The 18574-nt window shown below is 38.5% G+C and overlaps 1 protein-coding gene across 3 annotated transcripts in view; it reads left to right on the forward strand.

The window, feature by feature from the left end:
- RALGAPB (Ral GTPase activating protein non-catalytic subunit beta) overlaps positions 1–18574 on the forward strand; it is a 94087-nt gene that overhangs the window by 68573 nt on the left and 6940 nt on the right. For all 3 annotated transcript variants that reach the window (XM_024742897.1, XM_024742896.1, XM_024742898.1), the window contains 8 exons: positions 1607–1759; positions 4132–4341; positions 9155–9313; positions 10928–11093; positions 14008–14130; positions 15388–15524; positions 17216–17324; positions 18101–18179. In XM_024742897.1, coding sequence (XP_024598665.1) covers positions 1607–1759; positions 4132–4341; positions 9155–9313; positions 10928–11093; positions 14008–14130; positions 15388–15524; positions 17216–17324; positions 18101–18179 — 1136 coding nt within the window. The remainder of the gene's footprint in view (positions 1–1606; positions 1760–4131; positions 4342–9154; positions 9314–10927; positions 11094–14007; positions 14131–15387; positions 15525–17215; positions 17325–18100; positions 18180–18574) is intronic.

The raw sequence follows: 18574 nt of genomic DNA on the forward strand, positions 1-18574 counted from the left end.
GAAGTTACAGGGAAGTGACTAGGAGTGAGTGTGTGTGTGCACGTGTTTGTGTGTGTTGTGATTTAAAGGTTAAATAATATTACAACAAAAATCACAGATAAATATTTTTGATCCTAGCCAGATTCTCAGTCAGTGAGTTCACATCAGAATCATCTTAGGAGCCTAGAATTCCAGGTCCACTGAAATACTCTTTAAAGACGTCTTCAAGGCAGGTGTATTTTCAGAAAGCTTTCCGAGTGACTCTGACATCCACTTATGATTAAGAACTACTGTTCTGAACAGTGGACCGAATTTTTTCCATGCAGTGTTTAAAATAATAAAATTTAGGTACATGCCATTATGAAAAAAATTTTGCCAGAGCGTTGATGTCTCTGGCAACAGTACTTAGTTTCAAATTGTTTCATATAACTGTATAATTGGTAATATGCTCTATAATTTTTTAATGTGCTATATAATTTAATGAAATCTTTCTTTGGGGTGGCACAGTTTATTTTCTTTATAACAGTTGTAATCATGTGAATAAAATTTGCTTACGGGAGAAAGTTGGAAAATTCAGATAATAAAGAAGAAATTTTAAATCACCTGTACTCTTACTCTCCAGAAGTAGATAGCCACTGTTAATATTTTAGTGGGTTTCCTTCCAGTCTTTTTGTTCCTTTCTGTACATAACACTTAAATAGAATTTTAGTCATTTTTGTATATACTGCTCTTTTCACTTATCACACTGTAAGCTTTTACTTATGTTACTAAAAATTCTTTAAAACATAACTTAATAAAATTTTACCAGCATTTAAGAGAGACGCTCACAAAATTGGAGCAAATGCCTAAAACAATTGAACATTCCATATGTCTCTGTTAGATGAGATGTGTTTGCTGTGAGGAGCACACCCCTATTTGCTCCTGGTGGCGTCGCGCCAGTCACATTCTGTCAGCAGAGCACTGAATAAGCCACTGAATGCCATTAAAGACTGAGGAAGAAGGAGATCAGGAAAGGCACTAAAACTGTGTGGTAGTTTAATATGTGCCATATATCTTTTTGTTTAATCCTTATGACAGTCTTGTGGTGGATTATTTCCATTTTTCAGGTGTGAAAACGGAAGTCACACAACTAATATATATTAAAGCAGGGATTTGGCGCCTTGAAGACCTAGATTCGGTGCCATATCTTTTCACTTAAGCCATGCTGAGGTTCTAATTATCGAACCCACATCATCATCTAGAGATGCCCAGTGGATGTAAACTTGTACTTTATTATATGGAATGATTTGAGAGCCCTTAGGGAAGAAGGAAGTTTGAGCCTTAAGCTCTGAAATACCTTACCTATTGGCTTACCACTGAATATGGAAGATTCAGGCCTGGTGCAGTGGAGGTCTGTAACCCATTTATCAGGCACAAAAATCTCTCATAAGTTGATGAACATTTTTATAAAAATAAAAGAGTACATTGGTACCTTTACCATTAGCAGTAGTATTTGCAGATTCTTACTGAATTTCTGTGTTATGCAGTCCTAGGGAAACACAGGCTTCTAAGAGACCAGGGAAATACATGTCATTTCAGATGGCACCCAAATGTAATAAACATAATGTTATTTGTTTTATTTTAACAGCTTTTTGTGCCTGAACCTCGTCCAGTTCCTAAAAATGATGTTGGATTTAAATATACTGTGAAACATCGACCATTTCCTGAAGAGGTGGACAAGATTCCTTTTGTGAAAGCAGATCTGAGCATTCCAGATTTGCATGAAATTGTTACTGAAGAAGTAAGATAAATTATTATCAGCTGTTGTTAAGAGAATGACTATTAACATTCTTCAACAACTTCTGTGGTCAAGACACTGCCTTTCTTTGGTATTCCTGGGGGTGATTCATAAGGTGACCTGGGTATTTGTCATCCAGGAGGTTACCATGTAGTAAGACAAATATAGATTGTGGCTGATTGAAAGAAACTGGACATATCTTATAGAGAGGTGGCACTGGGCTGCCTGGGCTGGTCTGTGGTTTCAGTAGTGTTCTGATATGATCAGACCCTAGTGGAGGATATTTGGAGAAGGGAGCCCAATTCAGAGACAGTTATGACAATCTAGGCAGGGGATGGGAAGGACTACCTCATTGATAGTGGAAGTTTAAATATATGGCCTGTCTTGTAGAGGTAGATCCAGACAGTCTTGGATTGACAAGGGAAGGAAAAGAGCCAAAGAACTTTAGATTTCAGGCTTGAGTGACAAAGATAACAGTGCCATTTATAGAAATATAGACATTAGGAAGAGAACAGGTTTGGGAAAATGGGAAAAATTTATTTGGTTTTAGATTAATTTAGATACTTAAATAGATTAAGTAATTGGTCACTTAGGTCAAGAGAGAAGAATTTTAAGAAATGGAAGACAGGTATGTCAGGGCATGAGAGAATATAAGGTTAGGAATGGAGGCTGCCTGCAGTTTCCAATGCTAGAGAGATCAAGGAGAAGGAGCACTAAGAAGAGGCCCCTGGATTTTGTCATGAAATGTTGGTGACCTTTGAGAGCAAGTTCAAAGGAGTATTAAAGTGTAAGGGTCTGGGGAATGAATGGTTAAAGAGGAAAAGGCAGTGAATATAAACTACACTGTTACTGTTAGCAGTAAAGGGAAGGGTACAGAGTGAAAAAGAGTGTGAGGACATAGCCTTAGCTAAGGAAACGCAAGGCTGGTTTTTCTTTTTCTTTCTTTTTTTTTAATTCAAGAAGAATTAGAGGTGGAAGGAGCCAGTGGAAAAGGGTCTGCACCTGCCAACACTGTAAGGTGGGCTGGGGAAATGATGAGTAACAGAGTAAAGCCCTGGAGGCAGTAGGGTCAAGAACCTGTCATTGAGTTTAGAAAAGGGACACTTCTGGTAAGACAGGAGAGGAGAGGGTCAGTGAAGGTTCAGAGACATTTAGAGGTGGAAAGGAGGAAAATTAAAGCAGCTTATATAAATTTTAATCTTAGTTCTTAGCAATGAAATGGGGAAGCAAAGATCATTCTCAAAATTGCCAGGCAGCCCAGCTAGGTTTAAGTAGCATCATCTGTAGTGAAGTTACTTAATGCACTCTGCTGACTTTCTCCAAAAGTCCTTGGTATCGAGGGCTTCCCTGGTGGCGCAGTGGTTGAGCGTCTGCCTGCTGATGCAGGGGACACGGGTTTGTGCCCCGGTCTGGGAAGATCCTACATGCCGCGGAAAGGCTGGGCCCGTGAGCCGTGGCCGCTGAGCCTGCGCGTCTGGAGCCTGCGCTCCGCAGCGGGAGAGGCCACAGCAGTGACAGGCCCGCATACTGCAAAAAAAAAAAAAAAAAAAAGTCCTTGGTATCCAGAGGCATAAGTAAAAAATTTGAATGGTGTGGAGATTGGCTGGGTGAATAAGGAAGAATAAGGAACAACACAGCCATGTTATATGCTTAGAAGAGGGTATAAGATGTCAGATTTGGGGATTTAGTTTTGGTTGGGAGGTAGATGAAGCCAGAAGGATGCTAATGGCTTGGGGAAATACGGGGAGGGGTTGTTTGCCTCTCAGTGATAGTAAAGGGGGAGTAGGAGTTTGGGTGAGCTGTAGGAAAGGAATTTCAGGATTGTAGCTCTTGAAAGTACAGCACATCTGAGGTACAAAGTGTGCCATGGATGGCAAGAGTTGTGAAGGTTGAGGAGGTTGTAGGAATATAAGCCAGGCTGTTCACCAAAGAGGATGGAATTTTAAATAGGATGGATCAGAAGGGAAGCAGAGGTAACTCCAAGAGTATAGCAACTAATGCTATGGTTATGGACTTCAAAACATGAGGGGATCACTGCAGGATGAAGATGGACAGGGATCTGGCAGAGAGCAGCAACTGTGCCCCCTTTCTTGCCAATGTGAAGGGAAGCAGAGACAGAATGGTTTCACTTACAGCAAGGAGATGAAGGAGCAATTTTTGAGGCTGTAGGGACATGTTTTGGGTATTTGTTTTAACCTTGTAACGTATTTGCTTGATTGTATGCTCTTGGTTGTACTGAATTGAAACTCAGTGTTGATCACTGAAAATTATCTTCATTTATTTTGTTGCTTGTAGCTTTATTTTCATTTAAAACTTGATTAATTCTATTACTTGTATGATAATTCCAAAAAAATGAAATGTTCGGTTTATTTCAGTTAGAAGAGAGACATGAAAAATTAAGGAATGGCATGGCCCAGCAGATTGCTTATGAAATACACCTTGAACAACAAAGTGAGGAGGAATTGCAGAAGAGAAGTTTTCCTGATCCGATTACAGATTGTAAGCCCCCACCTCCTGCCCAGGAATTCCAAACAGCACGCCTTTTCCTTTCACACTTTGGATTTTTGTCCTTAGAAGCATTGAAGGTAATTTCTGTAAACTTTTATGAGTAAATATATTCATATATTAACATTCAGCTGCTGATAGCTAAAGCATTTTTATGAAGATAGAAGGAATTTTAAAAAACAAACTGTTTAAAACCTTACCCTTCATACAGGGAAATGAAATTCCATGATGCTGTAGGTTATAATATGAGCGCCAAGACAGTTTTCCCATGAATATATTTAGAGTTCTGTCTGAGGGGACTGCTTATAATATAATAATATATGCGCCTCTGAATTTTCCTAGGTAATGTAGGACTCATATCACACATATTAATGAAATCTATAGATAATTAGAAAAAGGAATGTTAAAACTCTTCCCCAGTACACTTTATTACTGAAAGTATGGGCTACAATTTACTCTGCTCTTTTATGCCACTTTTAAAAAAGAACAAGTATAAGCACTTCTTATATTGTGCAGTTCCTGAGATCAGACTGTCTAGGTTTATGTCCTGGCATCACTACTTGCCAGCTATGTGATCTTGGGCAAGTTGCCCAACTTTTCTGAGTCTTAGTTCCTCATCTATAAAATAGGGGTGGGCTTCCCTGGTGGTGCAGTGGTTAAGAATCCTCCTGCCAATGCAGGGAACACGGGTTCGAGCCCTGGTCTGGGAGGATCCCACATACCGCAGAGCAACTAAGCCCTTGCGCCACGACTACTGAGCCTGTGTTCTAGAGCTCGTACACTGCAACTACTGAGCCTGCCAGCCACAGCTACTGAAGCCCGCGCACCTAGAGCCCGTGCTGCACAACAAGAGAAGCCACTGCAATGAGAAGCCCGCGCACCGCAACAAAGAGTAGCCCCCACTCACTGCAACTAGAGAAAGCCCGCGCGCAGCAACAAAGACCCAATGCAGCCAAAAATAAATAAATAAATAGATAAATAAAATAGGGGTGATAAGGGTATCCATCTCATTATGATCGTGTCAGGTGCTTCATGTAGTACGTAGTACAAAGTCAACCAGCCTGTAAGGTAAATAATGTCATTATTCTTAATTCCATTAAAACAATTTTACAAGGAAAGTAATGGTATATCTATTTCACAGATGTGGAAACAGGGCCTCAAAAATGTGAAATGGCTTCCCTGAATGTGGATTTAGAGTTTGTACTAAGGCCTGTTTGTTTTGAAAAGCACAACTGAAGATTGCCAGGCAAGAAGTTGCTTATTGCACAAGTTGCCCCCTGCCCTTACTTGCCAACAGCTACTTGGTTAAAGGCCATTTAACTTTTAAGGAAAGCAGAGGGGAACATTGCTGACTGAGTTTGGATTTCAGCATGTAGATGAAAAATATTTTATGTTGTAGAAAATCGAGTTAGTGGTGGAGAGTAAAAAGTAAAAAACTCTTAAAATGCAGAAGAAAACAACAGAAAGAGGAAAATAATGAGAAATACAGTGGTAAATATGGAAGGCCAGGAACAAAAATACGACCTAAAAATGATTAGTGGTATTCCTAGTGGAGAAAATTGAACAGAGTAGAAGCAGTATATAAAAACATACTAGAAGAAAATATTACATTCTGTGGACTGAAGGGAGACAAGAAGAGCCTTAACAGCCCTGTCTCTGAGATTGAAGTTTTCCTTTCATGTTATCTATTCTGCTTGAAATTTTTAAGCTTTCAAGGAAATAATTCTCATGCTTTCTCACCGGGTTCAGAACATAGGAAAAAGGGACTTCCCTGGTGGTCCAGTGGTTAAGACTCCACACTCCCAATGCAGGGGGCCCAGGTTCAATCCCGGGAATTAGATCCCACATGCCACAACTAAGAGCCTGCATGCTGCGATGAAGATTCCGCGTGCTGCAACTAAGACCCAGCACAGCCAAATAAATATTTTTTTTAAAAAAGAGAGAGAACATAGGAAAAAGTCAGAAAGTAAACTGGTTTATTTTATGAATCTTAGCTTATCTCTAGTAACTTATACCGGACAGCACACACATGAAAAAGCTGTAAACCAATCTTTACTTATGAATATATGTGCAAAAGTGTTAAGGAGAATGCTAGTAAAACTGAATTCAGCAGCGTGTTAAACAAATTAACTTCTACAACCAAGTAAGGTTTATCCTAGGAACATAAGGAGAGTCAGTTATTGGTAAATATTAGTAAAGTTATTAAGAAAATAATTTGATCCTATTTTAGCAGATCAGTCAATAAAACAGTCAGTATTCAGTAGAATAATATTCAGTCTGATTTTTAAAAAATGAATAAACAAAAAACCAAAAACTTAGTCAGGGCCAGTAATGTAGATCTCAGTAAATAGCAGCCTGTTTAGGAAACGAGATGGGGAATGAGGAAACTAGAACCACCCTTTGTTAAAAATCAGAGGTAAAGGATATCTACCTTGGCCACTGTTTAACACTGAGAGTTTTTTAGTTAATGAAAAGTTATTTTAATTTTATTTTTAATTAAAAAAATTTTTTTTTTTTGGCTGTGTTGGGTCTTCATTGCTGCACGTGGGCTTTCTCTAGTTGTGGTGAGTGAGGGCTACTCTTCATTGAGGTGCACGGGTTTCTCATTGCGGTGGCTTCTCTTGTTGCGGAGCACAGGCTCTAGGCACGTGGGCTTCAGTTGTTGCAGCACGTGGGCTCAGTAGTTGTGGCATGCGGGCCCTAGAGCATGCAGGCTTCAGTAGTTGCAGCAAGTGGGCTTAGTTGCTCCGTGGCATGTAGGGTCTTCCCAGACCAGGGATTGAACCCAAGTCCCCTGCATATGCAGGCGAATTCTTAACGACTGCACCACCAGGGAAGTCCCTATTTTAATTTTTAAATAATTATAGATTAACAAAGTTTTTTTTAAAAATATGCAGGGAGGTTCCCCCAATGGGTAACATCTTACATAACTACAGTATAGTATCAAAACCAGGAAAGTCAGTGAAAAATTAAAAGAAACTAAATAAGAGGAAAAAAACCATTGGAAAGGAAAAGACAGTTCAGGTAGTATGATTTCTAATTAGACAGCCATAAGAGAATCAATAGAATGTTTAAAGTAAATGAGAATTAAGATCACTACACACCAAGTATAGATATTAATGACTGTGGCTCTAATATGCAGTTACAAATATGATGCCAAAATACCTCAGTTACAACTGCAATATTGACAAAAGTTATTCTAAGAAAATGTATTAAAACACAGACCTAGAGGGAAAAACTTTAAAGTTATTAAGAGTTAAGAGATATAAAATATATGTATGTTATGTTCCTGAATCAGAAGATCATCCAAAGAGCAAGCTGATGAGATAACTTATTTAAAAAAGAAAGAATGAGGAGCCTTTGTCCTATAAGGTGTATCATAGCATGCTGCAGGTCTGTAGTTCCTTATCCATGATTTCAAAGTGAAAAATGGAAACTAGAAGTTCTTTTGTATGTTTGTATAAAATTCACTTAGTGGAAAAATCTGACCTGAATTGATGCGAGGCTATTTGTAGTCTTACTTATTTCATAGTGTGAGTACTCTTCTGTTTGACTGCAAAAATAGTAATGTTTTTGATGATAGGGTGTTGCCTCAACCCTTGTTAGGAATGTTATATAATGGACTAGAAGACCAGGCTCACGATCCTTGCTGTTGTAGAAGAGAGTAATCCTTGCCATCTCTGGGGGATGCTTTCCTGAAAAATATCATGGATGGCCCAACCTGCTGGGCAAGATCAGGATCTCAAAGAAGATAAAGGATGGGGGGAAACAAAACAAAAAATGCCTTAAAAAATTAATAGGCTATTTTTTAAAGCAGTTTTACGTTTGCAGAACAATTGAGTAGAAAGTAGAGAGACTTCCCATATAACCTCTCTTCCTCCACACACATAGTTTCTCATATTGTAACATCTTGTTGCATTGTTGTGACACATCTGTAACAAGTGATGAACCAGTATGGGATGGATTATTAACTGAAGTCCATAGTTTACCTGAGTTCACTCTGTGTGGTACAATTCTGTGGGTTTTGACAAATGCGTATAATAACATGTGTCCATCATTATAGCATTATACAAAATAGTTTCACTGCCCTAAAAATCCAGTGTAGTCTTCTTAGTCATACTTCCTCCTCCTTCCCCCACCCAACCCCTGATTTTTTACTGTCTCTACAGTTTTGCCTTTTCCAGAATGTCATATAGTTGGAATATATAGTATGTAGCCTCTTCAGATTGGCTTCTTTCACTTAGCGATTTGCATTTAAGTTTCCTCCATGTCTTTTTGTGACTTGATAGCACATTTCTTTTTATTACTGAATAATATTCCATTGTGTGGATGTATCACAGTCTACTAATCCATTCACCTACAGAAAGACACCTTGGTTGCTTGCAAGTTTTGGCCATTATGAATAAAGCTGCTTGTAAACATTTGTGTGCAGGTTTTTGTGTAGACATGTTTTTAATTCATATGGGAAAATACCAAGTTATGTAATTGCTTCACTGTATGGTAAGACTATGTTTAGCTTTGCAAGAAACTGCCAAATTGCCTCCGTGCATGGCTGTACCATTTTGCGTTAAGACCGGCAATGAATAAGAATAAAATACATATAAATTTTTTGCTAGAAAGCTTGATGTTTTATAGAGAAAACAGGATTTTAAATTGTATACATATTAAGATTTCAACTGTCTTTCAGCAGAAAAAGGCAAATAAGAGAACTGGAAGGAAGAACACAGCACGTTAAATAGTTTCTGTAGTTTAGGATTATGGTTGTGCTTATTGCTGCCACTTTATAATTTTTTTTTTTTTACTTAATGTTTATTAAACTGTGAGCAAGTATTGCTTTTATGATTAGAATGATGAAGAGAGATAATAATTTCTTCTTTCTTCCTTTGGCGACAGGAACCTGCAAATAGTCGTCTACCTCCTCACCTTATTGCACTTGACTCCATGATACCTGGATTTTTTGATGACATTGGGTATCTGGATCTCTTGCCATGTCGTCCCTTCGACACAGTTTTTATTTTCTATATGAAGCCAGGTCAGAAAACAAACCAGGAGGTAAGATTTCTGGATTTTGGGGGTAAATTTTTATGCTGTAAATTTTATAAACCCTTGAGGTAATTGTTACACCGGTTGAGTTTCCTTAGCTTTCTAGGGACTGAGTGTGACTAGAAAACAATAAGATTCTCTGAGGCCTCCTTTAGAATGGCTGAGACCTGCCTTCCCTAGTCACAGGGAAGATTTAGATTAATTTCCAGCTGCCAACCAGTGGCCTGCAAGTTGAATTTGACTGACTTATTGCATCTTGACTAAATTTTCAAGTTGTTTATTTAAAAGTTTCACTTCTGAAAAAAAATTTTAATTGGAAGAAAACGAGAACTGGCAGTCAAATCAGTTTCCTGGCACTTAGAAAAATATGAAGGGATATGGGTGAACTAAATAGGTACACTTCTAAGGAGATGATGTCTTTAAGAGTTGATACGTTTAAGAGATAATGGCCTGGCAACGATGCCCAGTGGATTGAGAAGTATTCGACGTAACACACCACATATTTTGACTTCATTAGGCCTCCAGATGGTCTTGCCATAGATTAACATTGTATCAACTACATCAGTGATCTGTGGACTGGCTGCATCAAAAGTTACTTGGGAGAGCTTTTAAAAGTGGTAATTCCAGGATCTTACCTCTGCTGATCTGATAAAGAAGTTCTGGAGTAGGCTAAGAGAATCTTATGTTTTAACAGATTCCCCAGGTGATGTTGATACACTACCCCTCTCCCCATCTCATTTTTAATTTGTAGAGGATTTCTCCTTTTTCTTCCTCTAGCATTAGGTTTTCAACAGAAGCACTGTTGCTATTTTGGGCCGGATAATTCCTTGTTACGGGAGCTGTTCTATAGAATAGGACATATAGCAGCATCTTTGGCCTCTACTCACTAGGTCCCAGCAGTGCCCCACCAGTTGTGATATCAAAAATGTCTCCAGACATTACCAGATGTCCCCTGGAGAGCAAAGTCACCCCCATGAGAACCACTGTTTTAGAACAAGGGACTTTTCTTTCTGAGGCCCAGGAATTAAGTTTGGTACTTGGTGAAGAGGAGAGACCCTTCTGGTCACTTCATTTTTTTCTGGAATGGTTACATTCTCTTCTTTGGACTAAGAGAAGGGTGTTTTCCCATTCATTAATGATTGAATTTGTAATAGGTTTATACTTTTCATAGCATTTGTCAAGATTTGTAAGTAAATAATCACATACCTATGTAATGTTTTTCACTAATCAGACTCTGTGAAGGCAGGGACTTAGTGTTTTTTGTTTACTTTTAGTAAACACGTCTAGCTCAATAATTATTTTGCTAGGGAGGGAGCTAAAGGATTTTCTTGTATTTCTTACCTCACCTAATCTTCACAGCCATCATTATTACTCACTTTATAGATGAAGAAACTGAAGCAGTGGGGTTAAGAAACTTGCCCAAGGCCCAGCCAGGATTTGAACCCAAATCTATCTAACTTGGAAGCATGCATTTTTAACTACAGTGATATATATAGTCCTCAGTTTATTCTAAGCTTGGGCTTGATTTATCAGACACTTCAAAGTGAATCGATTTTTATGAAGCTTATTTTGATACGCCCTTTTGTTTCCTTCATTATATCTGATGATTGGTATATATTTCAGATTTTAAAGAATGTGGAGTCTTCCAGAAATGTTCAGCCACATTTCCTAGAATTTTTGCTCTCCCTTGGCTGGGCGGTAGATGTGGGCAGACACCCTGGCTGGACTGGGCATGTTTCCACCAGTTGGTCTATTAACAGTTGCGATGATGGTGAAGGACCTGAACAAGGTAAAACTCATACGTTCATTTGGTTTTTCTTGTTTTGTTACTCTTGGCTTTTCGCCTATTACTATTAGTTTGTAGTCTTATTTAAAAAAAAACAAGCAGAGGGCTTCCCTGGTGGCCCAGTGGTTGAGGGTCCGCCTGCCGATGCAGGGGACACGGGTTCGTGCCCCAGTCCGGGAAGATCCCACATGCCACGGAGCGGCTGGGCCTGTGAGCCATGGCCGCTGAGCCTGTGCATCCGGAGCCTTTGCTCCACAACGGGAGAGGCCACAGCAGTGAGAGGCCTGCGTAGCGCAAAAAAAAAAAACAAAAAAAAAACAAGCAGAGGTATAGAATGGAAAAGTCTCTTTCCTCTAATCCTCACAGGAGGTCACTTAATAATTGTGTGGTCTTCCAGACATTTTCTGTTAATATGGGGACTACTTATGTATATATAAATGAATGTATATGTTATATACATATATAATGACAGAGTTAATTAATATAAAATTAATGGCATAATTATCACAAGGTTAATAAGTTTCTTTTTTTGTAGTGTGAGTGAACAAATTCCATTTAATATAACAATATTAAAATAAATTTAGATTATAGCAAACAGTACAGTTTCCTAACAAGTGTATTTTGTCTAATAAATATAGTTTTCTATTAACAGATGTGTTTTTAGACTTTGTGGCTGTCATTTAAGTTACATTCTTGGGATATTATGTAAGAATCCTTGTAGTAAATAGCTGACTGTCTCTGAGAGATTCATGCCCATCTCTGCAAATCCTCCTGAGGAACTGTAATCAGGATAACAAGTGCCAGAGCAAGTATAAGTTTAAACTTAAGGCCTTTGCACCACCTGGCTAGAGCTTTTTGTTCTGGGAGCTCTTGAAATCACTGGAAAGTTAATAATACCTCTCTCAAGTGGGTAATGCCTGTGTCCAGTGCTTTGAATTAGCAGAGTTTCTCAGTCAACGAGATTATACTCTCTCAAGGTTTCCCATTGAATATCATTGTGACTTGTAATTTTTTCTACTTTCAACCAAGGTTGAATCAAAGTATTTGAGGATATGCTCTAATTTTAATTGCCACATAACCTTTAATATGTGCTTGAGTGTATTTATAGACTAAGTTCTCATAAGTAGAATTGATAAAGGATTTGCACATTTTTTAGTTTGATAAATGTATAAATGTATCAGTTGGATGCTTAAGGTTGCAGGTAACAGAAAACCCGACCCAAATTGGCTTAGAGTTTGAAGGTCATTTATTGCCTCATATAACTGAAAATTCCAGAGATTAGTGTACATTTTTTGTTGCCATTTGATCAGCAGTCCTGTTCTATTTCTCTGCAGTTTTTCTTTAGCTCTGTTTTCCATGTGTTGGCTTTGTCCCAGCCTGGCTTTCCTCGTAGTGCAAATAAGGCAGTTCTAGGCTTTACATTCACATACCACACTAGTCTGAAGAGGAGAGATTAGCTGAGTCTCAGAACCTCCCGTCTCCCCAAATCCTGAGATACGCAGTGATTGGACCACCCTGAGCCTGTCGCTGTGGCAAGAGAGATGGAATGATCCTGATAGAAACAAACAAGGTAGAGGAGGGGAGGGTGGAGTGGATGTTGGGGCAGTAACCACAGTGTGTACTGCAGTAGACGCAAGTGCTTGCCCAGCATCTAAACCGGGAGTCAGCAACTACAGCCCATGCCTGTTTTTGTAAATAAAGTTTTTTTGGATCTCAGCCACGCTTCTTTACGTATTATCTGACTGCTTTCATGCTACAACGGCAGACTTAAGTAGTCGTGGCAGAGACCATATGGCATGCAAAGCCTTATTTACTATCTGATCCTTTGCAGAAAATGTTTGCTAACGTCTGGGCCAAACTTCCTGTTTGCCACATCCTCACCAATTTAGGTGTCTTCCAGTCTGTTAGGTGAGGGATTTTCTATTTTTAATTATGATTGAGTTTCAGCATCTTCTCATATTTTTATTTCTTACCTGAGAACTACTTGTTTATTTCCTCTTCCCAGTTTTTTGTCAGGTTGTTGATGTTTTATGTATTACTGGCAGGGCATTGTGTCCATTTTAATTGAAAACTATACTAGCTCTCAGGAGTGTTACTTTTGTTAATTCAATCTTGCTGGCTTAGAGCAGATACTATTACTAAACAGCCTGTACACTTTCATATTGTATCACTGATCACTGGGGAAAGTGGAACAGAAGCAAAGCTGAGGAGCAGTAGAGAGAGACCAGGGTCAGGAAATGCCTTGAAAGCAAGAGTACACACACGCAGACATTTGTCCCCCTTCCCTTCAGAGGGACTGTGGTAGTCTTCTCCCTTTTGATTACTGTTACCTCTTCCAAAAAGACTGTTGCCTAAATCCGCCTTATACAGGTGAGCTAAAGGTCCTGCTAATCAGAAGTGGTCTGGTTTAGAGTAGTTTCAGAAAGTATGAAATTAAGATTTTATGATTTAAAGTTAGTGTATGTGCACCACAACTACTGAGCCTGCACTCTAGAGCCTGCACGCCACAACTGCTGAGCCCGTGTGCCACAACTACTGAAACCCGTATGCCTAGAGCCCGTGCTCCACAACAAAGGGAAGCCACCACAATGAGAAGCCCATGCACTGCAACGAAGAGTAGCCCCCGCTCGCTGCAACTAGAGGAAGCCCGCACGCAGCAACGAAGACCCAATGCAGCCAAAAATGAATAAATAAAATAAATTTTTAAAAAATACAACTTCTAATTTAAAAAATAAAGTTAGTGTAAAGACATTTAATGAACATTTATGGTTTATTCTTCTTATACATTAATTGGCTCATGTTGAAAACGTACCTTCTATTTATTATCACTTTATTAACCGGTTAAAATTTCAGGAAGCAGGATGATATTGGTTTTCCCCACTTTTTAGAGCAGTAATGTAGTGTTTCTCATTCCTAGATGAAGTGATTTCCTCTGAAGATGCTGGGGCTAGCATTTTCAACGGACAGAGGAAGGTGCTGTATTATGCTGATGCCCTTACAGAAATAGCTTTTGTGGTTCCTTCTTCTGTGGAGTCCTTAAGTAAGAGCATTTTTTGTATGGAACTATTTTTGTATTCACTGGTTTGTGCAGTAGTATTGCATTGGGGGAGATTCTGACGTCATCTAAGACATTCTTCAGCTTCAAAGGCATGATAGCTTTTAGATTATGCAGAGGTACAGGATGTTATCCCCTCTTAACTAAAGGACAGTAGTTAAAAACAAGAAGACTGGCCCTCTAATAATAATTTTTAAATAAAGGAGATCCACTTTGGCCCATTTTTAAACTTTTAAAAATCTGATTAATACATAGAAGCCCTATTTTCCAGTTTATTCATTTCTTTCTCTAATTATGAGTAAGCTCTCACCTGCTTCCCTGTTTCCATGTGAGAGCCTTTATATGGAACCCCAGAGAACCCTGCAATTGGAAGGCCCTCATGATGACATCTGGCTGATCTTCTAACACTGAGGAGGAGAAACTTCAGCCTAGAAAAGGTGGTGATTAAGCCTGTTCTTCTCAAGGATCAGGAGTGATCATTACTTCTCAGTCTGAATTCTTAGTCTTATTTTGCCTAGAACCTTTGCTTCTTGCAAATTAAACTCATTTCTTTGTGCCTGACCAAGCAGTAGGTGGAAAACTTCAGCTTCTTCATTGAGACCATCCATAGGACAGGATGCTGCACATCACACTTTGATGATCTCATCTCTAGGCTAATGACTTTTTGTGTACCCTAGCCTACCTAGGCAGCCTCCTCACCTTTGTATTTGGACCCTTAATTTTGCACTCTAGGCCCCTCTCTGTCTCTTACTCTGGGGCCAGTTGTGTCCGTGGCAGGAGGGGCCTTCCATGTTCTAGGTCAGTGTCTTAGCAGCTGTTTGCCTTCATGTCAAGGCTGTGATCTACCACCTGAATTCCAGAAGCCAGGCCCCATCTGTCCTCTATGAACTGAGTCCCTGCCTGGTGTCTCTGGCCCAGCCTGTTTGCACCAACTCAGTAGAGCCAGAGCCAGCAAATTATGGCACGCAGGCAAAATTCAGAACACTAAGAATGGTATTTACATTTTTAAAGGGTTGTAAGTAAACTACAAAGAAGAATATGCAGTAGAGACCTGTATAGCCAGCAAAGCCTGAAATATTTATTACCTGATCCTTTGCAGAAAAACTTTGCCAACCCTTGCTCTAGAAGCAATGCTTTGCTTAAGTGACTTAGGTTGGACTGTTAGCATAAGTAGTTTAATAAACACGTTTGCTCTGAGGAAGTAGTAGGTATTATAATTATTTTTTTTTCTTTACGCTATAGCTGATTCATTGGAAAGTAACATCTCAGACCAAGATAGTGATTCAAATATGGATCTTATGCCAGGAATTCTGAAACAGCCATCCCTGACACTTGAGCTTTTCCCTAATCACACAGACAATCTTAATTCCTCACAGAGGGTAAGTCACTTTGTTGATAAACCTCCAAAAATTTGTAGTGAAATGGAAGTAATTATAGAATCACACCTGAAAAGCTTTTAACTTTAACCCAGAGAGTAATTATAGCAGTACTGATTCATTAGTATCTTAATTTTTTTAATCAAATTCTTATGCTTTTCTTTTTTTCAGCTTGCAACAAATATTTAATTCTAATTCAGCCTTTGTTGTTTTCCTTGATTTAGCCATTTCAGTTCCGTGCTCGGTTCTTTCATCCATTCCGTCTCAAGCCTAGGTTATTATTTGGTCCCTAAAATATCCACTAAAGGTACAACAGTTACTATACATTTCATAGCATTAATCATGCAAAATTCAACTTAAGTCTGACAACATACAGATGACAGCATTTTGAAGAATCGCCCAGTGTTTGAATAAATGCACTGAGGCAACACAGCAGCTACTACAAGAAAACAGCATTTTACTTTTATCCTTTTTTCTTACCTTATCAGATGTTGTGTCTTATCTGTGTTCTCCCCTCATGTTATGTCTTAATCCTTACTGGAAAGTGACTGAGTAAGTGATAACAAGATTACAGAATCAGTTTACAGGTGTAAGAAAATTGATTTAGAACAAATAGTAAAAAAGACAAAAGAAGTGTAGTGTAAACTTTCCTGAAGCCCTTCTTCCATTGTAAAGGGGTTTAATTTGGCTCTTTCTACAGTTAAAATGATTTTTAACATAAGTATTTGCTTAAAAGAATATGGGAGAGGTTCACCTTTAAAATTGATTTAGGAAAAGAAGTTAACTTGTATAAAACTCTCTGAAGTCGACTGATTTTGAAAATCATGAGTTGCTACCTTTAAAAAGGTTTTACAGAATACAGTTTGGAGAAGAACAAGTCAGGTAATGCAGAATTTTAGTCAGATCTAATGGTCAGGGATTGCTACTCATTTTCTGAATGCCAACGTGGTTACGATTAGAAGGGAACTTCCTCAACCTGAAACAGAACTCTGCTAGAAACCTGCAGCTAACATTATACTTACACATTATTCTGAAAGCTTTCCCCCCAAATGGAGGCAAGGATGTTTGCTCTCACTACTTCTATTCACAAGATAGTAGAGGTTTTATGCAGGGAAATAAGAAAAAGAAATAAAACGCATAAAACTTGGTTATTTCTTAAAATCCAAAGAATGACAACTCTTAAAGCACCATGTTTTCATTTACCACATACTTTGCAGACTACTAACAAACTTAAGGAAAGAAAATTCATATCAGTAGATACAGGAAAAGCTGTTGACAAGAATTCAACACTGAAAGGATCCCCAGGCAAATCAGTGATGTTGCTATGATGGAAAAATCGTCCTGCTTTCTGACCATAGAGATAGACTCAGATCCTTTTTAAGCACTCATTAAGGCATTGCATCAAATTTTATTTTTATAACTATAATTGTTTACTGTTCCTTATCTTTTTTCATTTGAAGTTTCTAGACCTTCATTTCCTTGTTCTAGTTTGAGACTTGATAAACAGAGGAACCAAAGAAGGGCTTTTTTTGCAAATGTATTTTATACTTTTTTCCAGAAGTGACTTCCCATGATGTGATCCTTATTTCACTGGGTAGCTTGATGAATGTATGGTTGTAGTTTTATTAAGCCAGTGTTTTTTATTTGTTTGTTTCTTTTTCTTCCCCTCTTCTGCTTTTCTCTGCCTCATATAGCTTAGTCCCAGTTCCAGAATGAAGAAGCTGCCTCAGGGGCGCCCTGTGCCTCCCCTTGGACCTGAGACAAGAGTTTCTGTAGTCTGGGTGGAACGCTATGATGATATAGGTACTGTGTAAGGACTTTGTCCATTAATAAGATTATAATAGGATGACGATGACTTGTTAAATGTCTAAAGGGAGTGGCAGCATAGGCCCTATATGGTGGCCAAGAGCTGGGACTGGAGTTCAGCAAGCCTGGATTTCATTAAGCCTTAGGTCACTCATGTGTTAAATGAGTGATCCAGCACTTATTTCATAGTTGTGAAGATTTGATGAGACTCACGGTTACAAAAAGCCTTTAGCTCTTCTTGGTATGACAGTTACTGGTTTGTGGCCACTTGGTCCCACTGCATGTAGCCCCCAGTTACCCCAGAACCTCTGGAAAGGAGAAGGGGGAACACCTCCCTCACCCTCTTTCCACAGACCCTACTGTCCTATTTTAGTGTAAAGATTAATTTGTCCTTAGGGATTGTGCTATGGATATGTTTCTCATGATTTTTATGTAAGCTGCATTAAGAACATTAGAAATGTGTATTTGTCCTAGAATCTCATCCAGCTCAGAGTTTATAAGAAAGTGTGAAAGTTGCTTTCCAGAACTTCTAAAGCTATTTCCAAGCCCTCCAAGACTATAGATTATGTTCTGTAAAAACTCTCTGCTTTAGATGAACTTACCTAAAATACGTCTAAAGGGAGAATTTTTTTTTTTAATTTGTGAAGAATAGTTAGGATTATATATTTTAGGATAGCGCAGTCCATATATATGTTGCCCGCTATGTGAAGAGATTAGGAAAATAGGTTTCCTAGGAGGGAGATATTAATTGTAATGCTATGATTTTCTTCCAGAAAACTTTCCCCTCTCAGACCTGATGACAGAAATCAGTACTGGTGTGGAGACTACTGCAAATAGTAGCACTTCTCTGAGGTACGCTCTATACTTGCTTGAAGTTTGTCAGCATTGTGTTTAAGCATAGAGAAACCTATTTTTTACAGTATGTTGATTGCAGTTTCATTAAGAGATAAGGACTTTAATGAAACAGAAGGGATGAAGGCAGTAAGAAGTAAACATAATTAGGGGAAAAGAATCAAAGAGAGAAGTTTGTAGATTAATGCACAAGGTGATCAAATTAGCAAGGATTTTTAAATGGCATAATTAATTGCTGTTTAAATTTATCTGAGGCAAAAAAGAAAGGGAAGTGGAGGCAATTAAGTATTAATGAAGGCTGATAATAGAGTAGCAATATTAGATAGAAATAATGGAATTAAATTGGTCAAAACATTCTGGATAGATAGCAGTTAAAATGTCCTCATCACATAGGA

This window comes from Neophocaena asiaeorientalis, unplaced genomic scaffold, assembly GCF_003031525.2.
Source record: "Neophocaena asiaeorientalis asiaeorientalis breed wild unplaced genomic scaffold, Neophocaena_asiaeorientalis_V1.1 scaffold82, whole genome shotgun sequence".
In the NCBI taxonomy this organism is placed as follows: Eukaryota; Metazoa; Chordata; class Mammalia; order Artiodactyla; family Phocoenidae; genus Neophocaena; species Neophocaena asiaeorientalis.